We start from the raw sequence: 25,821 nt of genomic DNA on the forward strand, positions 1-25,821 counted from the left end.
TGCCCAGACCCGGCTGGAGGGATGAAGAAGCCACCGGCCGAGCGGCTTCGCGGGTGACCGCACAGGACGCTGCATTGCGTCCCGCGGGGTGCGGGAACCAGGGCTGGGCACCAAACAGCCCGTGGCGACCGCGGGCTGTCCTTGCACGGCAGTTGTCTCCCATTGCCTTCAGGAGCCAGCTGGCCCCACCAGCAGCCAGGACTGTGTTCACCAGCCTCCCGCTGAGCAGCTTGATGCAGGCCGGTATTAATGATGCCTGTCAGGCTCTGGTGGGTGGGTGTTTTTCTTTTTTTTTGGCTGCTGATGCAGCTATTTAGCTTTACCAGGAATTGCTGGTCAGGGTCAGCATCTTCACTTCTGTAAATCAGCATCTTTGGCGTGCTCCCATGACCTGGGACGTGAACTTCCCTGTGTCCCTACAGTGCCAAAGCTTAAAATACTCCRATCACGGCATCCACTTGCAAGCCAAACCCCAGCGCGCTGGAAATACCAGCATGAAGTGACTCACAGCGCTCAGGAGGCTGCAGCCAGGCTGAGCAGCCCAGCCTGCAAAACGCAACCCACCTCGGCACGGCGCAGACCCCCAACCCCAATGCAGTGGAGCTCGCTCCGCCCGGGCCCCCCGCGGCTCAGCCCAGCCACCGGGCAGGGGGCCCAGGGTGAAGCCTGGCTTTGGGGAGGGGGGATGTGCCAGTGCCCCCCTGCACTGTGTGCATCCTCCTTCCCCCGTGCAGGAGCGGCTCGGCAGGGAGGGGACCCGGGGAGCAGGCTTGGGGCGGTTTGGGGTGCAGGCTGGTGGCCCCACGGCTCCTGGTGGCCATGATGCAGCGTGTTCTAGCGCAGTTTCCAGCTGGGGCTCAGAGGCTGTTGGTCGTTGCCAAGCCAGCAACGGGTGGAAAGGAGAGCAGGGCTCTGCTTGGGTATCGTGTGCATGTGCATCTGGGTGGTTTTAATTTTCCTGCCCCCCCCCCGCTTTTTTTCCACCCGTGGGTGTCCTGAAGACTCAACCACCACAAAGGTCGCCACCGCCATCACTGTCCAAGCGGGACGAGGGGTGCTGGAGCCCACTAAACCACACGGATCGCATCGAGCCAGAGYGTGCCACTGCCCGGTGAGCCGCACAGCAGTTGCCACGCTCGGAGGGCACGTGGCTCGCACCAGCCAGCAGCGTCTGTGCCTGCTGCCACCACCAGCGATGCCTGCACGAGGGACGGGCGGCAATTTATACCGCAACACCCAGCCTAGATGAAACGTTCCCCAGCTGGCATCTACCTCACACTGATTTATTTTTAAGGCTGAGCGTTCAGCTCAAAAAACCATAAAGCAAGTCCAGCCCTTCATGTTTCCTTGGGCAGCTCCAGGAGAGGGCAGAGGGGGGGCCTGCGTGGGACCCAGGGAAGCCTGGTAGCAGCGACGGGCTTCCTGGCTAGTCCCCTTCCTTGGCTGGGTTTGCAGCACCAGGAAGCCACCAGGAGGCTGCACAGCCACGCGATGCGCCTGTGCGCTGCCGCCTGAGCACCGGCTGCTCCGCGGGACACCCTGGTGACCCGCCGCTGCCCCGAACCCTTGCAGGTTTTGCAGCCACGTTATACCATTCCTTCCCAGCTGCTCGCAAAACTGTCTCATTTTGATATTCTTTTTAAAAAAACTCCCACCCTCTCCTTTCACTCCTGGCTCTCAAGCTCCCTCTGCTTCCCCTTGGGAACACGGGTGCCGAAGGCAGCGGGGCTGCGCTGGCTGTTTTGGAAACAGGATGCCTGTTCTCAGGTGCCGCGTGAGCGCTGTTCAAGTGCGTCACTGGCTCCGGCTTTCGCAGCCAGCAGGAGCGAAACCGAGAAAGCCGAAGTGGAGGGATAAYGCAGCCGGCGCACGAACAGCCCCAGGATGCGGCGCTCAGCTGTGCATGGGGGTGTTTTGGAGGGGGGGGAACACCCACTCAGGATTCAGATGTGGGGCAGCACAGGGCGATGGGCCCCGCAGCAGACTTCCCGCAGCCCTCTGCGACCCAGCAGCCGGATCCTCCMCCGGATCTCGGCAAGGCAGCCAGATCTCACCGTGCTTCGCACCACCAGCAGTACTGGGAGGAGACTGTGGCCATGGGGAAGATGCAGCTACTTGATTAGCTGCTGCTATCATTAATTATCTTTGCATCAGATGCGTGCAAAATAGTTTTGGACAGAAGAGTAGCCATTTGATTTTTTTTTTTTTTTTTGCCTTAAAGTGTTGGGTTTGGTGTGTGTCCCCTCCCCCTTTTTTTTTTCAGGGCCACACATCAGAAGTCCTCTGAACTGTGGCTGCTGAGCCCCTGAATGGCTCACAGGGTGCAGAGTGCTCCTGGCAGCTCTGGGTGCTCGCTAGAGGTGGAGGGGATGCTGAGTGCAAGCCAAGCCTGCTCAGTGTCCTGAGCAAGGTGCCCATCTGGCCTTCCTCCTYGCCCCATGGCCAGACCTGAGAGGGTAACAGCTTTGCAGTCTGCCACCTGCACTGGCCAAGGCCRGTGACCCTGCTCCCTTTACTCTCACCCACATTGCTGTGCAGCCCTTGCTCATGAGCTCCAGGGAGTCCAGCTGAGACCCAAAGGTGCTCCCCAGGAAGGCAGCCCAGAGTGGGCAGCAACATCTCCAGCTTTGCCCCTGRTGCAAGCTGTCGGGCAGCTGCAGAACACCAGGGCTGCACCTCCACTGAGCACCCCCAAGGTGAAGGACAGCCATGCTCTGCTTCCCATGTTCTGTCTTAAGGGAGCAGGGTAGAAAGGGCTGCAGGGTGAGGATGGAGGGGAAGGTGATAGGTAAGCACTACTTCGCAATAAGCTTCAAGGAGATAAGAGCATCAGGCTTTATTGTAGAATTAAGAACCAGATTTGACAACTTGGACAAGGAAGCTTAGTGCCAGAGATGAAAATAAAGCAAGCTAAGTTGCCCTGTGATCTCTTTCCGGTGAGAAAACAGCAGTGAGAAAGTCTCAGTGGAAAACATCTGAAATTTTACTTTTCCTTAGAGCAGAGTATCTGCTACCATCAGCATTTTAAATAGTCTAATAACAAAACATAAATAACCTGTCTCCAATTCAAAGAAAGGATCTGGCTGACCTCATACAACTTGCAGCTAGCTACAGGGCTGGGGTTCCATACCAAACCCTGCATGCAGCATCTGCAAGATCAGTGTCTAGTCCAGAGATAAAGCTAGGTAAAGTGTCCACCTAAARTGTCTTTACTACTACTGTGCAGCCTGAGATGGAAGACAAACAGGATATTTCTTTTTATTTAWTTTTTTAAGAATTACCAGGGGTATGATGGCAACATCAGGAACTGCTTGGGAAAACTGCTGAGCCAGGGTCATAGCACATGATGGGAAACACTAGCAAACTATCTCCAGCTATGTATTAAGAGGGATAAGGGATGTGGGCCTCTGCTATACCACTGCTGGGACTTGTACAAGAGCATTGCTCCTGCACTCCATAACAAGATATAAAAACCTGCAAAGGGTTTAAAGAGGTTATGGACTGCTCTGTGGTGAGATGAAAGCAGACCCAGCTCCTTCTCTCTTATCAAAGAGAAGTTTCAGAAGTGACTGTGTCATTGCGCAGAACAAGATATCTGATTCTGGGAGCTTTTGAATTCAACAAAGACATAACAAAACCCACCAACGGGAAACTGAAGTTTCAGAAATTCAAATGGAAACAATACTTTTTAATGATAACCAACCATTACAAAACATGCCCAGAGAGGCAATAATTAAGCTGATGTCTGCGATCTTTCTGATGAGAGCTCTTTTTAGAAAGGATTCCTCCAGTGGTTACCCTGTCACCAAATGCAGAGGAAGGAGAACGAGCTGTCACACACCCCATCAGCCAGATATCCACCCCAGCTCCCGACAGCAGCCCCCCCAGCAGCCGATCCCCTCAGGGTGAGGAGGGCTGGACATGCGGTGACGGGCTCTGCTCACAGGCTCTGCCATGGGGACAGCTCCAATACACCCGAGCTGGCAATAGGGCCATGAACTGACGCTTGCTCCAGCAGCAGCTTACGTTCTTTTGCAGACCATCCCCCCAACTATTGCAGGGGCTGCCCCCCCCCCAGCAGAGCCCCGGGAACAGCTCATACTGCTCAAATGCATAACCACTTACCCTAATTTAACCTGTTCCTCAGACAGAATGAGAGCCCAAGTCTGGAGCACCTGTGCTCCACACAAGCATCCTCAGACTTGGGATAGTCYGTGGCCACACAATCCACATTGGCCAGACATTATCTGAACATATAAATTTGTTTCCTGGCAATAAGTGAACTGAAAATACCACTGAAACACTTCAGTGAAAAGTTGAGGGTTTTTTTTTAAACCAGCTTCCTGTCCAAGCCTAGATAACTTGATCCTGCCTTGGCCTTTTGTGGTCTAGGAAGGGCAGGGGGGAAGGGAAAAAAAAAGAAAAAAAAAAGAAAAATCAGTATTTGATTAGTACTTTTGATCACAATCAAACTCAACCTCAGGGCAGAAGCTGGGTGACAGAAGCAGCTTAGCAGTGTGGCCTGCAGCCCAAGTTTGACCTAGAGGAAATCCACACCATTAGTGTCAGTGCTGCATACGCTCACCCAGGCAGCGACTCCACGAGGATGCCCGTGCCAGTTAACAGGAATCCGCAGAAGATGCAAAGTCTTAAAAGCAGCTGAAGTGCCCTGGCTTCAACCTGCAGCATGAACTAACACGAGGAAGGTAGGTAGCTAAGGGCTGAAGACACTAGTGGCATCCATGGCCTGCCTCCATGCTCTTCATTAATGCACAGCTGCTGTGCAAACAATTCTCTCTGTACCAAGCAGAGAACACTTCCATAAACTGGTGGCTTCCTAGGTGCACAGGTCTGGGCTTGCTCAGGGTGCAGAGCATATTGACCTTCTCAGGGACACAGAGGGTGCATTTACCCAATACTGCTTGGCTTTCCAGCCTCCTGAGGGGCATGATATTCAACAGCAGCTTCATAAGCTCTTGGGAAGCACATGGCACAGCTCACAGCAGGACCTTACCGCATCTCGCCAGGGCAGTAGCAAACAGCATAACAGATTTTTCYGATCTGCCTTTCCCTGCCAGGAGGAAGAGATTGCTGTCAGTCTACAGCTGCACATTAGAACTTCTGCTGCAGTAATTGCGAGGCATTTGAATTCTTCCTCTCCTCATGCCAACCAACCATGCCAGTAACCACACTGGTGTAGARGGGTACCACCACAAACCAACCTCTCAGGTGTGATTTCCTTCTAGGAGCCAGCTGAAGTTGTGCTGCCAAAGCACCTCCTGCAGCAGTATGAGCCATGCCTTTTGCTGGGACAGGAGCTTGCTAGCACCACACTGTTGCTACAAGTACACTGCAAACACTTCTGCACATCATTTTAGGCCAGCAAGGCACATCCATCATGAGAACAGATGCCACAAGCCTCTCTGCAGCCGCTTTCTCAGAACTATTTTGTGGAGATTTTCTTTGACAGCTCCTGACTGCAGCAATGTTCCTTCCACCCCAGAAGCCCAAGAAAAAAAAGACTTTCTTGGTTTAGTCTGGCCCTACTGGACAGCAGGGCATTTCTGTAGTCCCAGCTTTCGGTTCATTGGTGTTAAGTGACACAAAATGCAGAGTTTGTGGTTTCTTCTTAAGTGCAAGCATTCTCATTTCCTCATTTTCCTCTTTGCTAGAAGTATCCTAAAGAGTCATCCCAGTTTGAGGAAGGTGACACAAAACCACCAGTTAAATTTCTGAGAAACCTGCCTTCTACAGCAGCAAGATATTCTTTTAGAGAAGACAAACAACTATAACTAGGGTAACTGAAACCCCTCCTCAGCTGCAGGAGAAGACTGAAGGCTGGGAGGAAACATGGAAGCAACTAAGCTAAGAGAAAGGCAGCAGATTGCAGTACGTGTTTGATAAGTGCCATGCTCCAGATTTCTGCTCTGAAGCAGAAGGAGRTGTTTTCCCCTATGTCAATGCACAAAGCTTGGAGAAAGAGGGATGCAAGTTACCAGTCTCAGTAGCGTCAGGAGTTTGGCCATTTAGGGTGTACAGGAGGACTTGTTTGTGCCTCTGGGACTTTCCTCAGCATCCAGCTGGAAAGGCTCAGACTGAAGATCAGGTCTGACAGCTGGAACTGTCAGGAAAAAAAAAAGTTTTATTTCCACTTTCCACTGTCCCAGAGGCACTGGCTACCTCCTATGATCAGACAGCTGTCTCCACCCAGCAAAGCTCTTATCACCATGGGAGCCAGATGGAGCTCTCAAGCACTTTTCCCCTCTCTTCCTGTGGCAGCTGGTAGTTTCCCACTGCAAGTCTCAAGTCTGCAAGAAGCTGCAGACTTACAGCACATTGCAAGGTTCCTACTGGATTAAGCATGTAGGATGCAATTCTTACTGTTGAAGATGTGGCAGATGATGTACTATTTCTTGCCATTCATGCCTCCATACAATACTCTGGTGAACAGGACAAGAAGTTTTAGATCTTTTAGACCTAAGCTACAGCAACAGACTTTGATGCAAAGAAAGGCTGAGGACTATGGGAAAAGCATTCAGTGGTAGAGACAGCTCAGCAGCAAGACAGACCATCCAAGATAACCAAGAAAGCTTCCATCATTAGCTTTTAAGGTGACATCTGTCAGGAGAAGTTTAGATCAAGCTGAATCTGCTACAGAGCCAGCAGTAGAGAAGGGACTGGGTGGGTGGGCTATAAATCAATAGCATCACCCTGCTCTCACAATGCAGGTCTCCAAGAGTACTATTCTTGGGGTTCAGAGTCTACCTGGCTGCTAGTGGCACTCAATAGTGGGGCCAACACCCAGGGGCCAGTACTGGTTTGATACTGTTTAACATTTTATTAATGACTAGCATGATGGGATGGTGCATATGGGCATGAAGTCTGCAGATGACAAACTAGCAGGAATGATTCATATGCTGGAGAGCAGGGCTGCTATTCAGAGGGATCTAGATAGGCTGGAAAAAAGCACTGAGAAAAACCTTAAGTTCAAAGGCAAATACCCAGTCCTGTCCCTGGGATGGAATAACCCCTTGCAGCAGAATAGGCTGAGGACAACTAGCTAGAAAGCAGCTCTGCAGAATACAACCTTGAGATCCAGGGGGACAAGTTGCCCAGGAGGTAACAATGTGCCCTGGCAGCAAGACAGCCAACAGCATCCTGGGCAAGGATGGAGCTGGCTGGGCAAGAGGAGGGACCCTGCCCCTCTGCCAGGTACTGGTGAGGCCATCTGGAGTGCTAGGTCCAGTTTGGGCTCCCAGCACAGGACAGTAATTGTATTGCAGCAAGCGCCATGGAGGCCACAAAGGTGGTCGAGGCTGAGCACACAACAYGCAAGGAAAGACAGAGAAAGCCATGTTTGTTCAACTTGAAGAAAAGGTGAAAGATCTTACTATGTCTGCAGCTCTCGAATGGGGGTTAAAGAGGTGCACAGGAAAAGATCAAAAGGTGACAGGCACAGGTACAACATGAAAAATTCTGACTAGAAGCATGGAAAAACTTCACAAGACCAGTCAAACACTGGAACACAGACCAGGGAAGTGGCACATCCATCTTCAGAGAGGAGTAACTCATTAACTAGTTAGCCCTTCTTTGAGAAGGCAGATGGACAAGATGACCTCCAGATGCCCCATCCAGCTAACTTACTCAAAAAATWGCACCGCTTCTCACAAGATCTCGCACTTTGTGGGTTGAGAACACGTGCCATTCCATTTTCCCACCTGTGAGGCAGGGCTGACAGGATTGCCTTATTCAAGCCTTGGCTGTGTAGCAGGTGTCCTGGTTAACCCATTTCTTCAATGTGGAACTGATGATTCAGCTCTTCAGAGCAGAAGGCTCTGTCTGCAGAGCCTTCCGCCTAGCACATGCAAACAGAAGAGAAAGGCGCTTCTTATGCCTTTGTTGTGCCATATTTAGTTTGTTGTTTCGGAACTCACTTCTGATACTGTCAGAAGATTCCTTCAGACCTGAAATCCTCAGAGCTGCCCCAAAGTTTCTAGCAAACAAACTTAATGCTTTCATTTTATACCAGAAGCATAACAGTTACCTGGGAAATCCCCCTCCCACGCCCCAGAGTCCACACTTTGGGTGACTTGCTGATCTCACCAGTTACCTGGGTTCAACATTGCTTTTAAAAACCATCATGTAAAAGCCACTGGGGTCAAATTCTATGAGCTAATGGCTCACTCTAGACAGTTACATATGCTTAAATAAATAAAAAACAGCAGCTAGGAGAACAGGACCAAAACATCTTCAGTCCCCTCTCGCCCTCCACTCCTGCTTAACCACACACCGCTATATTTCAGGAGATGTGACCTACCAGTGCACAATTGCTCTTATCCTGCCAGCCTGTGGTAGTTCGCCGCCACTACCTTCCCCAGTTTCTTCATAATCCTAAAACATTCATCTTGTGCAGACAGCCACTGATATCACCATGGCTCCTGCTGTGCCTCACACCAAAATGCATCCCTCAAGACAGGGTGGAGGGAAGGGGCAAATAAAGGAAAACCAAAAACAGTGTCAGATGCACAGCCCCTTGCTACAAGTCTGGCCCAACAAAACCACAGTCATGTGGTTCAAAGGAAGTTACAAAAGAATAAAATTTTAAACACACACAGCACTAGAAGGAACCAGCTCCCTCTTCACTTAACAGGGGGCAGCACATATGGAAAAGGAAACTGCAGAGGAAGTGGGGGGAAACATTATAGCTCTCCCACCCAAATACTTCCTAAACAGAGAAAAAGCAGGCTAGAGGGAAACCAYATGCTTCACCTTTCATATGCCCACAGAGGAAGCTGTCTGCACTCCACCCCATGGCACAACAGGAACAAAAAGCCATCTCATCCTTTGGGAGATACCTACATATTTGTAGTTAAAAACAGGTAATACAGAAATTAAGAGAATTCTATAAAACTGCTTAATAAGTCTGTTCCCTTCAGCATCTGAGGAGGATGCAGCTGACTCATGAGGGCGCTAAAGCACCTGAAATACTGCAGGTGGAGTTCCTCCTTTTATATACAGAGCTGGATGACTCATATTGGCATAACTATATTTTTTGATTAAGATCTTATACATGTTTCTCCTTCACCCAAAGATCCTGCAACACTGATATTGAATTGGTAGCTCTGCTGAATGCATATAGGAGTTGCTGTCCCACCTTGGGGATGGTCGAGCTGCTTGCTGAGAATGCCTCTTGRCACAGGTTCAGCCAATTCCTGCAATATTTCATCACAAATGCTGCATGACAGGGATGAGAGGGGAAACAAGGCGGATAGGCAAACATTACTCACTTTTTTTTTTTTAAAAAAAAACACATTTTGGTAATTGCTGAGAGATTCCTATAATAGCCAGTGTATATCTTTGTTTTTATAATACAAAGCACTTCAAAAGACAAGGCAAAAAAGGAAAGGTCCTTTTCTAGCTTGTTTCCTCAGATTTTCAAATCAGAAGTGCCCCTGGCATAGCAGGAACAATGTCAGCTTACAGAATTACTTATCTTCACTTCAAGAGTCCATCTTGTTTCCAGTGAAGTGAACAGCAAGGATCCTACCAACTGCAACAGAAGTTGGACAAAGTCCCTGGAGACTGTGCTCAGAAGGGAAACTGCCCAAGAAGCGAAGGTGAGGAGACAGATTCCACATGCTCAAAAGTGAAAACACAAATACATCTTCTTTGAAAGCAACTCTTTCCACCCTCATATTTATTTTTCCTAAAAAAACAGTCTTTACAAACCTCATTTTCCCTTTCCAATTTAGTGGTATTGCTGCAAGCACTCCACAGCTCACCGCTCTGATTAAGCGGACAAAGCGTACCACAACTCAGTCATATTTCCGTAGGAAAAGGTGACTCATAACTTACATCTTCCTTGAAMTGCTGACACAAGTTTGTAAGAAGCATCCCAGTGTCAAGTCCAAGGAACAGCACTGTAGCAATCTGAGGCCTGATGTGCCTCCTAGCTTTAGCAGAACAGGAGGCCCTCTTTTGCTGCCAGGCGCTGGCGATGAATTTTATCTTGCTGTAGCTCTTCATGATTTGGATGCCAGAGTTTCATGACAATTCTCTCAATGTTTAGAGCATAGACAGTGTGTGCAGGAATAACTTCTTTGTGCACCTGGAGATACATGTTAGAAAAGCTCATGCTTTCATATTCATTTTCCCATATTGCCCAAGGCATAGCCAGCCTCTGCTACAGGAYGAGCAGAGAACCAGCCCTGCAGAGCAAGAACACAGGCTGTCCCACACAAGGGGAGCTGCAACTTGCCAGCACTGCCACACTGACCCACACAGATCAAATGCCTATTCCAATGTTTTATGAGGGACTGAGATAGCAAGAAAATCATTTTGTTCCAAAATCTTGTGGCTAAACAACTATTTGACCAAAAACAGGACATGAATTCTTGAGGGTATAGCTCTTGCCATGAACGCTCTGCTGCCGCAGCCTTGAGACAAAATCCCAGGGCCTGTCCACAAAGAGGAAGGATTTCCTGCAGCTAGCCTTAGACATTTACATTAATTTACACATCCCTAGGGCTGATGAAGAGAGGGACAGAAAGTCATCTCCACAGGTAGAGTCATCCAGCCTACCTGAGGCATCTCCCCAAAGCTGGGGAGATCATAGGTAATTCACTACAGCAATCTGCATGCCAGGAGCAATTAAGCAATTACTCCTTGAAGCACACACATGGAAGGTAGCGAAATGCAACATGCCAGGCAAATCATTTTGCTGCATTTCTGTCAAAATCTGTCTAGATCAGTTCTGGCTACAGAGGAAGAGTTCACCTTTCCTACAGCAGCCATAAGGGAAGAGAGGAACCTTCATCAACCCTCCAAAAGAGGTGCTCAAAACAGGCAGAGCTTGGGCTGACTGTATGTCAATAGTTAGGTAATGSTGTAAGCAAGTGAAAGCCACTGGCTGCAAGTAGAACTGTTAATTTGAGAGGGTAAGAAGGAAACAGATTTTAGGAGGAGATCTCAGTGCATTTAAACCAGATCTGAGAGATTAGCAGCTGGTATTCAGATCAGCACTGCCCTGAGACAACTCAGCATTATATTAATACTATACATGAACAGTTACCTGCAATGCCTCAAAAAGGTCATACATGTTCACTGGAGGGAGAGAAGCTGGTAAGGTGTCTCCAGAGCATGCTAATAGTAGAGCTGCTTGCTGCTCAGCATCRTCAGGTGGAGGCTGGGGAGCTAGACTCTGACCAGCCAAAGGTGCCACACAGGTTGGAGGGCTGCAGAGAGAACAAGTAGCAAAACTTCAGTTGAGAAAAAAAGCACTAGCTTCCCAAGTAAGAAAGCAGCAGCTTGGCCCAAGTTTCACTTTCTGTAYCAGCTGATTTAGGCCTTGTCTACATATAATTATACCAGCTGTAATTAAGATCTTTAAAATTCCAGTAACAAAATCAGCGCAAAYTGATTCCTGACATCAAACCTGCTTTATAGCTGATGCCTATTTTGTTATTTTTATTTACAGACAACATTTTCCACAGCACAAAARGCAAGGCACATACAACATGAAATTAAAAGATACAAGCTGTTAGGCTACAGATGCAATCCATTSGAGGCAACTGTGCATTTGTTGTGCTATAAGCAAATCTCAAAACACCTACGACCTCCTACCAACTGAGAGCAACTCAGTCATAGACAAACATACACACTGCCAGATGCAGTGTAAGCTGTTAGGCAYTGACATTTTGGAAAACATGCCCTCGGAGCTCTGCTCACCAGAAAGGGCTGTCAAATGGTAATGCAGCAAATGACAGAACGGCAAGGTCCTCCAGGACCTCACTGACACTCGTTCTTAGGGCACAGAGGTGTCCCCGCAAACACAAGGCTCTTCTGCCTAGGGATCGCTTCCCTGAGGCCAGCAGAATGTCTGTGGCRCTCACTGAATGTTTTCTTGTGTCTTGTTCGGAAGCTGTGGAGTACCAGGGCTCAGCTTCATATAAGTGACAAGTGCAGGCAAGGAAGAAATACTTAAGACTGTCCTCAACTCTGCTGCTGAGAAATGTCCACATCTTTCCTTCCATTTAACAGTAGGGTCTTCTGTACTGCTACTTTCTTAGCATGTGAAAATTAAGCAGCATTACTAACAGTCACCATTAGGTGGAAAGAGAAAGAGAACAACAATAGCTTCAGGACTAGCAAATTACATTCGAAATTAACAGCATGTTGAGCTTTCTTACCATTCAATTAAATTATTATAAGCAACAACACTGTTCTTCAGATATGGCTGAGGGTTAACATTGCTTCCAAARGCATATTTGAAGTGGCCATCTCTTAGACGATAGGCTTTTCTTCTGGATATTACAGACRTCAGAATATCCTTAAGGTGGTTCTGCAACGAAAAAGCCTTTGTTACACATGCTGACTTATTCATCCTACCAAACTACTGCTGTGACAAGTGCATCACCAATTGGCAAGACAGARGTAGTGCTGCTACAACCACAAGGACTCCAGACATGATGGAACCAAGATCTGGACAGGAAACAGTATGCTCTAACTACTTGATACAGTTGAATAAAGATATGGCATCTCAGAATTCCTTCACTAGCATTCCTTAGCATTTCTTTCTACAAAGAATTATAAAACAGGTAGTGAACTGCATTGTATATCTGTCSAGACAATTTTACAGATTTCTTCTTAATCTGGAGGAGAGGGAAAGGGGAGAAGTCAACCTCCCAAACCAGCAATATAGGCAGATAGAAGTTGAATTAGCTGCCACCTACAGACTACTGGAAGTGARTTAAAGATGACAACCAAACCCTTCTTGGCAGCAGTAGGCAACATAACAAGGGACAACAGCAACAAGTTTCATCTGTAGATGTTCAGGTTGGACAGTAGAACAAACTCCTTCCCCAGGAAGCTGGTACWGCCTGGGACAGGTGAGGGATCTCCATCCTTGGAGGTTTCCAGGACATGGCTAGACAAAGCCATGGCCAAACTGATTTAGTGCAGGGGATAGTCAACACTAGAGGGGAGATGAGTCCAGCAGACCTCCAGCATTTGTTCTCTTTTCAGCCAACAATTCTATGCTTGAACATAGAGTTCATCTTATGAACATCACTTGTCTAACACTAGAATTCTTCAGTTATTGCATTAGTATGTCCTTTTCTGCTTTATTCTTTTAAGACAAGAAAATATCAAGTCAGCAGTTCATTACACTATTTCACATAGAAACATTATCCTATTTATGAGGAGAAAAGAGCAAAGAGGGCACTGTGTTGAACTACGTGTCACAGGCTAATACATGTGATACGCTTCTTCCCATGTCAAATAGGTCTCTTAAATGCCACGAAATCCCCAGCTGCAGATCTCTTTAGAAGAGCTGAAAGATTTCATCAGCAGTAGATGTTACACTCTCACTGGAATATTTGCCCTAAAACTACACCAAAAAGGAACTCATCCCTCTTTCACACTGTGCAGAGCCTTGAAACAGCGGGATAAGCAGCACTGAGGAAAAAAGTAGGCACTACTTCTCAGTAAGCACTACTTAATCTAGCCTCACTCCTGGATGAGGAATTCCAGTCAGCCTCCAAACTGCAACTCAGAAACCACCTACAAGCCAAAGCTCCAAACATGTCAATGATGCCACAGATTCGAAATCCCTTTGATTCTGAGCTTATTCCTCCTGGGCAACCAGGCAATCAGAGAAACAGGCTCCCCTCCCCTCCCCTCCCCCCGGGACACTATCTCTACATTGCACACGAAGCATTTTGTTGCTGGTGTAATGGGAACACCACTGCTGCCCAGCCCAGCCTCACCTCCACAGCGTAAACAACAGCTGTCACTGCTTCCTCTGTGACGTTGTCTAGCCCATGCTCATACGCAGTTACAATCATCCTTCCTTCCAGCTGGCCACGTGTCGGAAGCATCATAGTATGGGAACACAGCTTCAAATCATCATCCTCCTGAGGATCTTTTGCCACAAACTGTTGGGCTCCAGACAACGGATTCTGAGGCTGGAACCGATGCTGTTACCAATAGTAGAACATAGAGATATGCTCGGTCAGACCCTTCAGTTCATCTAGCCAAACACCCCTTCTCCAACTGGAAGGAAAGTGCCTACAGAAATACACAACAGCAGGACACAACAGCAGGACACAACAGAACAATGTTCACCCCCAAGATACTCTCCCAAACCCCAATTTGTGAGCAAAGAACTCCCTGGGTCAGTGCTGCTGTCCTTTTATTTAACAGCCTGTGAACTTGCCCAGTAGCACCTTAAACCATCTAGATCGCTAGTGTCCAGAACATCCTGCAGCAAGATATTCTAGTGTAACATCTTCCATGARGAGCCATCTCCTCTGGTTTGCTCTGTACTTCCTTCCTGCTACCTTCTGTTGCTGCTTCTGTAATTCTCAAGTGTGCTCCCTGTTCCTTGTCTCTATTCACCTATCCAGGAGTCATGATTTTACAGACTTTCAAACCTCTCAGCCACTCCTTCCATACTGAAGGGTTCTCATCTAYTTAGTCATTTCTTGTACAGAAGYCTTTTGCTATTGGACAATAAGGGTRTGTATTTAACTATAAACTCTACAGTTTCCTATCAAGATATAAAGCTATGCTCCTAAGCTTGTGTGCGTCTTAAAGGTCCTAAGTAATTTTTCACAAAAGCATAAGGCTTTAAATGCAACAGGTTAGCCAAATTCCAGTTCTGGATTTTGTTCTCTTGTCTTCACATGCACTTTCACATCTCACTCTAAGCAGCACTGTGTTACTGAGCAGCCACTGTTTCAGAGGCAGAAAATGGCTATTACTCAGACCTAACGCAATTATTTCAAAAAAAGTGAGAAAAACCTCACCACACAACTTGAATTCATACCACAAGGTCACACCCTACAGTTCCCAGGCCATGCACATTCCAATAAAACTCCCTTTTACAGTKGGCAGAGGGCTTGCATTAGCTCTTGGGAAGCCTCAGTCTCCAGGTAGGGGGGAAGCCAAGAGAGACTGCTGATCCTTGGTCCCAGACACCYGCTCAGCCCAGCCCTGACCCACAGGAGAACAAGAGGGCCCTTGCTCATGAAGTACTCCTAGAACTCCTATTCCTCAGCTCTACAAGGCACAAATCTCATTGCTCTGCAACAGAAATTGCCATCAGGCTCTTAAAAGGCATCGTGATAAATCATACTTGAAATATAAACAAATACAGAGCTAAATGGATTTCTGATATCTCAGTTTCAAGATAGAAAGGGGAACTGCTTTATTCAAAGGACAGTGTGCCATTTAAGTCAGTGAAAACCAATCCACCTACCAATAATGTGAAAGGCTTTCAACCCCAGTAATTCTGAAGACCTAGGCTTTTATTACAAGCTACATTCCTGCATGTCTAGAGGGAATAGAAAAATAATTTTTTAAGAACAGACTACTCCAAAAGGAWCAAGGTTTGAGAAAGCAGAAGCCAGATAAATGACCACAGGTTCATTCTACACAGTTATTCTGACTAGTGAAGAAACGATCRAGAAATATTAAGGTACTAAGTTCCCAGTACTAAGGAATTCCACCAACAGACACTTTATATAGAACTTACCACCAAATGTTCCAGGAACACATGTATAAACATATACTAATAGTRTGATATAATGTGAGAGTGCTCAAGTAAACCAAATTCTAAGACTTCCACCATGCACCACCTCTTTGATCATTGTAACTTTTCAGYAATAAGATTTTAAAACAAAAACTATGACAATTCAGGTCACAACTGCAAACAGCACAAAGTATTTTTGCAGTTTCTGAATATAAGCACCCTTTACCTGGATTCACAATCTTTTTCAACAGCTGTTCTGTGAAGCTCACATACAATGTCCAATCACAGTGCCTCAAAGTGTGGTTTGCAGTTTGGCTGAGCTAAGTTAACTTCTCACAGCTGCAGAAGGGGAAGGTTTCASATGCCCACCTTTCCCTCCCTACCTTCAGCCCTGTGGCTGTCCCTCCTTCCTTTGCACTGACTTCAGCATTCATCCAGCTACAAGAAACACTGGATTTAGCTGAATAAACCAGCAATAAAACCACTTCCTCCCTGCCTCACCCAGCTGGTTCACTGACACAGCAGAAAAATAAATTCGATCACTGTATGGTCAGACGCCTGACAAAGTTGGCTCAGTGAGACAGAAGGACAGCTGACACACTCCCTTCCAGCAAGCTGTTAATTTGACTCAGGCTGTCTCATGAAATCCTACCTGTGTCCCATTTTAATCCTCCTTCATCTGGCAAGACAGAAACAACTTTAGAACAGGTTTGTCACCAGATCAAATCAATGTAAAGAGTCTTTGCTGGAAAAAACCCACCACACTGGATTTTGTGTTTCTCCCATCCACCACAAAACAACAACTTTGCAGAGGACAGTTTTTTTTTTTTTACATGGCATTTTCAACTCTGAAACACCTAAACCCCCTAAAAGGCATGTAAGGAACACCTTACTTCTAACCACTCAGACTATACAGAGTCCTRCAGAGGGCATCATGCATCAAGGAATTCTACATGACGGAGAATAAATAGGAAATCACTATAGCTTCACAAGCTTARCAACACTATAAAGCAAACGAGATTACAAAGAAAGTGAAAGATGAACYGACCTATGAAAGATATATCCAAGTGTTACTGGAGTGGCTACAGAGCAAGAGCTGCTCCTTCTTGGTTCCTGAAATAAAAGCTTTTGCAACTTCGACATTCAGCTGTTCTTCAATGTGCTTTCTGGCATCTTAAASCCAGGACAAACTGTAGTCTTTGGCAGAGAAGCTTCCACATGAAAGAACAGCAGCTACTAGCGCCCAGCTCCTGCTCCAGCTCAGAACAAACCTGACATACACCATTTCACATGAAACACTTTCACCCTGGTAGTAWTGAAAACACTACGCCAAGCAGACGACTTCATCCCCAAGAAAATTTCAAAGAGCTAAGACCACTCGACCGCAGACACTTACATCAAATTTTTGTCGAACTGAAGAAATCTTCTTCTTTCCTTTGGGCTTTCCAGGTTTAGTTGCTGAGCCACCTGGCCACGGTAGAGATCCTGCACCTTCTATKAATCAGAAAAATGTTGACAGGTGTCACATTTGATTTAAAATCAGGATAATCCTGTTAATATGAAAAACCCTAACCCTAGACCCCCAGCTAGGCTCAAAAACCCACAGCCATGAGCCAGATAAAGAACTTCTCAGGGCAGAACTATTTCAGCAGTCCACCCCATCTTTTGCTAGCCCCACTGACTCAAGCCTCCTACTTCAGTAGAAGTTTTTGTCTGTACACTACAAAAACTAATAACAGAAGGAGAGAACACAGCCTCCAAGGAAAGTCATGAGGAAGCAAGACAGGTTTTTTCAAAAAAAAAAACAGCAGGTACTTGCCCAGGGGGGCAATCCTGGATCAGGGCAGATGCTAGCCAGGGCAATCTGACTCATTACAACTGCCCTTACAGTTTCCCCATCAGTTTTAGCAGGCTTTGTCTTGGATTCACTAGACAACAAGGATTATCATTCTTGTTGTACTGACGTGGAAAGGACAGGGTGGCAGAACTGCAAAGGCCATGGAGCCCAGGAGCAGGATGACACCAGTATGAACAGTGAGCTTGAAACTGTGTGCAACTGGCAAGCAGCAAGGGAAGACCAGGGCAGGTTTAGCTCAGTTGGTTAGAGCGTGGTGCTGCTAATGCCAAGGTCTATTACTGCACAGTATCAAGAAAAATAAATAGATCTGGCCACATCACCTTGATGAGACTGCTCAGAAACCCACTGTATGTTGCYTGATAGCTAGCTACACCTACAGTAGGCCAACTCATGTCTTGATAATCATACAGCTCAGCTCTTGGAAAGGTCTAGCAGATTTGCCACCAATAAGTTTACAAGATTTGTATCTGAATGAGAATTGTACACATCTGTGTTTAAGAGGAGACTGAATCCAATGCCTGCTTGCTGACAGTGAAAAAGTAGTAGTGCTTCTCGCATCCCAAAGACCAGAYAGCCCTCTTGTGGCTACAGAGGCAACTTCTATTTCATTTCACCAGTACTTGCTTTGGTTTTACAAAGAAAACCAGCATTCTTCTTCCTCTGGAGCTCTGAGCAGAGTGTGCCCAGTGCCGGGCTCACCAGCCAAATCCAGCGAGCTCAGGCAACAGCGGTCTCTGACAAGGAGGTTTTGCTTCTGCTGCCCAGGCAATGCTGACAGCAGCGCTGCAAAGTCTCAGATGTTTCCTGGCCAGACCTGAACCAAAAATGACATCTGCCATTCCCTCCAGATTTGGGCAACATATCACAGCAGCCGTCGCATGACTCACCATTCACAGACCGGCCTACCTCAAAGCATGTGCTGAGCACTGACAAACACTCAGCCAGTTCTGCTCTTCTCTCCTGTTACCACAGCCTGCCGAGGTGCAAGACCAAGTTCACACCAGTTTTCCTTGCCCCAGACTCCTGCAACTTATCTAATTTGCTGCAATTTGGAATTYATAGTTATATTGCAGCCCTGTTTCTATGAATGAGGCTGGCTGCAAGTCCTTGGCTACACATAGCCTCACACACTCACAGGTGCACCAAAAGCAGAAGCACAGTAGTCTGTGCCATGAAGGGGTAGTGGGAGGGCCACCAAACAAAAAAACAAACAAACAAAAAAAACCCACCCAAACTGTCTAAAAGATTTTTTTTTTTTTGGGATCAGGCTCAAACAGAGAATGCAGATGAAGTTTGAATGATCCRCTCTTAAGAGGTTTGAAACAGCCTACACATTGAGAGACATGGCATACACTCCCCCCTCCTCCCCCCGCAAAAGCAAGTAGTTTATTACCAAGTTTAACTACATCCTGCTAGCGATGAGAAATTCATAGAGTTTAGAGGGGAATCTGTTGTCAAAAATCCAACAGTCAGTTCCAGGGAATTAAGATATTTAGACYTTCTCTTTCCACAGTGATGCCACTATCCATCAAGAATATCCTAACACCACAGCGTGGGAAAGCACCACAGACAACTATCACAGACCACTGCTACCTTCCACTGAAGCCTCAAAGTTTATACTTTAGAATTTGTCAAAATTTTGCTATTTCTCCCTAAGACATTTGGCTCTTTATAGTAAAATCCTTTCTTCCTTTCTCACTAGGTCAGGTCCCTTCTAGGAAGGGGTGGTGTGGTGCGTTAAGGACAAGCCTAGAAACTGCCTGGCCCATTTCAAAGCTTCCAGTAGGAACGCCTCTCTTGTCAGCTTGTAACGCTACCCGCTCCAGGCCTTCCTCTTTGTCAGAGGTCTCACAGCTCTTTCGAGCCTCGCCTATGGAAGTATCCTTAGCTAAGTGTGTTCCTGGATAAAAAGTGGAGTGGCTGGAGACAGAAATAGCAAACAATACCCTTCACTTTATCTGACATAACACACAATAGGTTACAACAGAGTCCTAGTTTTAAAAGTGATTTAAAAAGAGAGGGACTTAAACTAAATGGCAATTTAATTAATTTCTGATAATAGGTCAGAAAGATACAACTCTGAGCTTCTAAATCCAGCTGTATTTTTGTTAAATTTGTAACAGGGAAAGGATAAGCTACAACTTCCTATTTCCCATTACAAAGAGCCCAGCACAGAATTTTTTGGCTCCTTTCTACACTTTCATATTAATAAGCCTGACTGCCACCAGATGAAGAAAGCAAAACTTCCCTCCCCTATTCTAAGAAAAACAATATCTGCCTTCCTGGCCACAGGAAATGAGAAGGCTGAGATGGCTTAGGCCTGAAAGTTAAGAAATGTTAGTATTTATTTATTTATTCTTGCCAGCAAGAGAATTAGATGTTAACAGATCAGTAACAATGGCTGCTGAATTGCCCTCAGAGACGAGCAACAGGTAAGAACATTTTTCTAAGAGCTGCCATATCTCTGTGCTGATGACAGCAGACAGTCCAGACAGAATACACAAGGTTTTCCTGATGTGCTGAAACAGCAAATCACAGGAGGAAAGGACTATTTGACTTACAGTATTTTATCTTCTTGCAGGGATGAAGATTTAGTCAAATATTTTCTGATGACTCTTCCAGGAGGAATTCACTCTTACTTCCTTCTCTATGCAGAGAAGCAGCACACAAGCAACCTAAGCCTGTCTCTCACAGTTGGCTTTTTTTTAAAAAAATAATAAAAAAAAAAGACTTAAAAGTCCTTAAAAAGACTCTTCTTTAAAAAAGAAAAAAAGAGTTTGCCCTCAAAGCAAAGTCTAAGGGCAACCATAAAATGTTGCTGCTATCCCAGCAAGATCTCTGAACTAACTTTTAGCTGACTCAAGATTAGTAGTAAACAAACTGAATGCTTTCATCACTAACTCAAGTGCTCACAGGCTCAAGGTTATTAGTAAATAGACTAAACTTTTATCATAACTCAAGTGCTTGCAGTTGTTTAAGTTTTATTAAATTAACTTTTAGCTAAGGAGGAAGGTAACCAAGAAAGATGTATTAACTCAAGAAATTTTGCTAACTTTATTGCTTGCAATTTTCCACAAACAAGATAAGCTTAGTGAGCAAATCCATGAAGGTTGAGAGGCTTTACGTTGGATTTACTCTTGAAAGAAATTCTCTCAGAAGAGAAAATGGAGATAAACTCAGACAAGCACTTCTGAAAATAATGCTAAAAATACCACCAAAGGAAACAGTTTTTTCATTATGGGAAGTCTGCCACATCACTCAAGCTAATATAGCCAACCTGAAACCAGCACTAAGGCAGTTCCTAGTAAAGAGGGAATTGGAAAGGCTTCTTTCTTACCAGAGGGTCACACTCACCCAGAGTTCACTTACAAGCCCAGGCAGAACCACCACTATCAGAGGCAGCAAAATTTGGATCAGATAGGTTCATCTGAATGGTTCAAYGGGGATTAAAATACCTTCTCCAAGGCTTCCTACTCAAATGCTATCAAGTAGCTTGTAACACTGACCTCACTTTTTTTAAAAAGAAAATGAAATGGTATTTTAAAGATAAGTTTTTCTTCCTTCTCTCTCACATGAGGGTAGAAGCTACATGCATCAGCAATTCTTGTGATGACAAGCTAAGCACATCCAACGCACTACTTCAAAATTACTTGTTGCCACATATCATGAAGTAAACATCTTCTACGTAATAGCTGGTGGTGGAAACAGGACCCTGCTAGCTTTCCATTTTTACGCAAGAACTACAAATGTCAGATGAGTATCTAGGGAAAAAAGTCTCTAGACATATCATCCAGTATCCTGTTGTACTGTGCTTGCCTGAACTTGCACTTACAATTCACTAAGCGATGTACAGGAGACTGTCTAGTAAAATCCTTGTGTAATAGATCCACCAGTTGGCCAGTCAGTGCCCAGACTGAGATGTCTCTGCACAGATCACCCCTAAAATCCTTGGAAGAATCTGCATAGATCTGGCAACTGAGGAGATCAAAACAGAAGGACTCCAGAAAGGATTATAAGCATGTACTAACTGCTGAGCACCAAACCATGCCTTAGGAACACAGACATGATCAAATTGTTTTTTTCCAAGATGGTTTATGCAGGTCTGCAGACATTAAGCCAACAAAAGCCTGCCTGGAAGCACTGGAGGTCACCAGCTAGTAAGCTAGTGCTACTACTGGGTTATATGCTGTTGGCAATCAGTTGAAGCATTACAAAATAGGATTTTTCAAGGACTCTTGAAGAAAGCAGGCTTGAACAGGACAAAAGGCAAAGTCCTTGCAAGGACTTTAAATTTAAAAAGGTAATAAAGAATGAGTAGCTTTCACAGCATAAGACAGAAACCTGGGAAATGCAACACTGCTTTTTGCTAGGGCTCATACTTTTAACACATTCTAGACAGACTTGGAAAAAATGAGGTAATGGGGAACTGATAAAATCAGCTGATGATCTGAGCTATCCAAGCCAGTAAAGATGAAGCCTGTCCAAATGGCTGCAGAACAGTTGCCTGAAACTAAATGACTGGGTGATAAACTGACATGAAATTCAATACAGTTAAGCACAGAGTAGTCCACACAGGTATAAAGAGCCTTTAGCCATGCAGCAGTGAGCTCTGACCTAACTACCATCACTCAAAAGCAAGACCTTTAGTTTGTGCCCTCTTTTACTGTGCTCACATCAACTCAGCGCTCACAAAAAGCCAATCAAACACTAGCAAGAGAGAACACTGCTGCGTTCCTACATAAAGCCAAAATGTGCCTGCACCCCAAATACAAAAGTCTGAATAACAGAAGACTAGAAAGCTCAAAGGTATGAACAGGGCTCCACAAATGAACAAAGTAGACTAGAATTTGTCAGCTTGGAAATGAAAAGACAGTGTGGGAAGAAAAGTCAGTAAAGTTAGGAATGGTCTAACTTTATGCATACTTATGATGGATAGGAAACAACTGTGTGCCAAGTGAGATAAACCTTGCTGTAATATACTGAATGAGCTTTCAGGATCACTGGTTCAGAAAACAATTGGAAAGTGTATACAGAAAAAACAAGCAAAAACCATCCAAAGTAATGCCAAATCAGGGCATATATGAACCACAAATTTCTGAACACTGCCAACGAACATCAGGGGAGTTTCACTGTATTAGTGTCCTATTTCTATACTTCAAGTCTTCACTAATGTCCACTATCTACCACTGGTAGGACAGGTCTAAGCCAAAGAACAGAAGACAGCCACAGACCTGCAAGATGTGTTGTGTCATCAGTGCTGGGAACCCTGTGATCAAAGGCCAGCTCCTGGCACACAGGCAGGTATTCATAAAAGGTCCCAAGGAATGGAACAGGGGACGGGATACCAGATTTCGGAGGAACAAGCCTCCAAGAGCATAGCTTCAAGAGCACAGCTTTAAGTCACAAAATCCAAATCAGAGAACATTATGCAGCTTCATCAAGAACTTCAAACTAAAACAAGCATATAGAAACAAACAACATAAGTCCCACTTTACCACTCAAATCCTTTCTGCTTCACATTGTGCCAAGAGTACTGTAGGAAAACAACCGCACCAAAAGGTAAATGACTTCAGCCTCTTTCCACTACATACACTGTATGTCATTTGCTGCTAACATACTCCTTAACATCAAGCATCAGTTTGAAGTCAATTTCTGCAACATGAATTGACAGCACTGACAGCTCAGAATCGATGCCAGAGAGTTTGGACACTCAGATGTGTACATCCCTTGCATTCAGAACCATCCTGAGGTTCACAAAGCAGGAAAGGACATGGCTGCACAACTCAACAGCACTGTGTGCACTAGCACTGGATTAAGCAAACAGTGATGGGGCAGATGCAGACTGCCAGCAGCCGAGAGACTGGCAGGGAAGGGAAGGATTTGTGGGAACATGTCAAAGAAGATTTGGAAGATAAGACAAATTGTGTTCCACACAGGGTTTTACAGGAGTCGGAGAACATCAACACAATTTCATCAAAGTTTTTATAAAAAGAACTTAAGTTAGGAACCAAAAATAAGATTATTTTACCTAGTAAATACTGAAAGCATTTTTTGTATCATATTAAGTATTTTATGGGATATTGTTAAGATATAATCACAAATAATGTCTTTATAGAATGAACTGTCTTTTGTCTAAAGATCTACAGATCTAGGGGTCTTCCAAAGGCACTGCTAGGCTCTGCTGTTTCAGATAGAACTCAGTGGGATTACTGCTCTTGACCTTTGTTTTATAATCCAGTTGTAAGCACCATAAGGCAAAAGCAACAAGCAGAAGACTTACATGAGTGCAGACAGCTAAAAAGGATCAGACAGACTCAAGAAAAGATGCCTGCAAAGCTCAAGATCAGACAAAGCAAGTTCTGAGAGGGGAGATAGTATTTTATCATCCCAGTTGGTAGAGTTGAAGAACCATTATAACACAAGAGCTCTGGGTAGCCATAAATTTGGCATTTTTCCTTCCTCCAGCTACGTTAGGCACTCATCTTTAAAAACTCATTTCTCAGATTTTAGCCTGTCACAGCTACAGCATTCTCTCCCTAACCACACAGCATTTTCACATTCTAAATTGCAGCTCAGTTATTGCTCACATCAGATATCTAGACAGAGATATTTTTTTCAGTCTTCAAAAGAGCTATCTTGCCACCCTGGCAACAACCTTTCTAAACACTTAAGAGTTAAAGAGGTTAATTATCACAGCTGCAAAAGGCAGAAGTAATTGGCTACCACTCAATTAAGACTTCACTGTTAGCATCCATAGTAAGCATTTTTCTATCAGATAGACACTTGATTCCAAGATCAGTCAGGAAAAATCCAGCTTCCTCAAAATGTTATCCTCATCAGAGAGGAGAACAAAGAGTATGAGCAAGGCCAAAAGAAACAGAAGCAATAAGCAAAGCAGATCAAAGACAGCAAAGCAGCATCTCCCTTGACACCTCAGTTCTCAGACTTGTGGCCCAACAAACATCCAATCTAGAAATCAAACCAGCGTATTGTAAACAGCAAATGAAAGCACCAGCCTCTGATCAGGTATAGAGTTTATCTATAAAAGTGTTTCTGCTGAAGTTATCGGGATCACTACTACCTAACACAGCATCTACTATATGCAAAAAGAACACAAACGTTGTGGCCCAGAAAGTTAAGAGTACCTTATACATCTATTAAAAAACCCTACTCAACACACACATGTGAAAGCTCTGCTCTCCTTTTATTTATTTTTTTAAAAAGAATCTTCTTGGGACTTACCTGGTGCAGAAACCAAGATTTGGCATCGGGTAAGGATAGCCAGGAGGAAATCATTGTGAGAGYGGACTGCATAAAGACAGACGGCTCATTAGCAACACGTCAGAGTACAGTAATCTCAAAGCAGTTTGCTACACCTTCCACAGTCATATTTTTCCCACGCATTTAGCTGCCTAGTCACACTTTCAATTTACATTTTTAGGAGGATTTTTTTCCTTTGACCCAAAACCTACACAGCTTTTCATCCTAACAAAAGGAATATTACAGGGCACAAAAAAAGTCACTTTTGGCAAATTCACCATGAGTTATAGAAATCTAGTCTTAAAACACACGATATGAGAAGCTCAGCATATTCAGTCAGTGAAAGATCACTTTTCTCTTCTCCAATAGAGATTTCTGGTTGCAGGGCTTTTAGTTTTTCTTGAAAAAAATAACTAGGAAACAGCAGTGAGCTTGCACCAGGAAGGTTAAGTTAAATCAACCAGTCTGCTGATAAGATATAAATTCCTAGCAGGGCACCTGAAACACAGAATGAGGAGAGTGAAGATGAACTTCAGAGACCAGCACCAGAGGATTACAGCATCTTCTTTGGCCTCTGAACCAGAGAGCTGACAAGCTCCCTGTCCTTCCCCTCCAGGATCTCAAAGGAGAAATTAGGAGCTCCTGCACCATTCTCATCAATACCAGCCGACACTTGCAGGTCTCTCACCCTGCAGAGCTCCACCCAGCCACCTGCAGAGAGGAGGAAGAAGCTGTCTGCTGCAGAACTGCCTCGATAAGGTCTGGATTTCTCCTCCCTCGCTTTGGCCAAAGCGCCAATCCAGCCCCAAGCAAAGGGCTTGGGGCCAAGGTCCCCACGGTAAGGACCCGGTCTCTGCAGTAGCAGAACGAGCGTCTTCTGGCTGCTTGCACACCGCACCTCAGTGCCTGGGCCAGGACGGGCTCTCCCCTCGCAGCCCAGGGCGGCCGCCGCCTGTCGCGGCCGCAGCCGCCGTTACCCCTCCCTCGCACAAGCCGCTGCGGGGGGGGGGGAGGGGGGGCAGCGGGACCCCCCGCGCGCCGCTCACCGTTGTCCTGCGTGAGCAGCCTGCGGGCCTCCAGGTCAAACTCCTCCTTGCTGATCTTCTGCTTGAACCAGAGCTTCAGGTTCGCCCAGTACCTGCGGGCGACACGAACCGCTGCACCCGCGGCC

The 25,821-nt window shown here is 45.7% G+C and overlaps 1 protein-coding gene across 1 annotated transcript in view; it reads right to left on the minus strand.

Moving 5' to 3' along the window:
- Positions 1-2,811: 2,811 nt before the first annotated feature.
- Positions 2,812-25,821, minus strand: part of TADA1 (transcriptional adaptor 1) — a 26,831-nt gene continuing 3,821 nt past the window's right edge. The window contains exons 2-8 of the mRNA XM_085300290.1: positions 25,697-25,807; positions 24,633-24,698; positions 16,929-17,026; positions 13,767-13,976; positions 12,189-12,340; positions 11,072-11,234; positions 2,812-10,108 (exon numbers count right to left, since the gene is read on the minus strand). Of these exons, the coding sequence (XP_085156416.1) occupies positions 9,956-10,108; positions 11,072-11,234; positions 12,189-12,340; positions 13,767-13,976; positions 16,929-17,026; positions 24,633-24,698; positions 25,697-25,807 (953 nt within the window). The 3' untranslated portion in view covers positions 2,812-9,955. The remainder of the gene's footprint in view (positions 10,109-11,071; positions 11,235-12,188; positions 12,341-13,766; positions 13,977-16,928; positions 17,027-24,632; positions 24,699-25,696; positions 25,808-25,821) is intronic.

This window comes from Rhea americana, unplaced genomic scaffold (genome assembly GCF_003343005.1).
Source record: "Rhea americana isolate MKP2758 unplaced genomic scaffold, rheAme1 scaffold_162, whole genome shotgun sequence".
NCBI lineage: Eukaryota > Metazoa > Chordata > Aves > Rheiformes > Rheidae > Rhea > Rhea americana.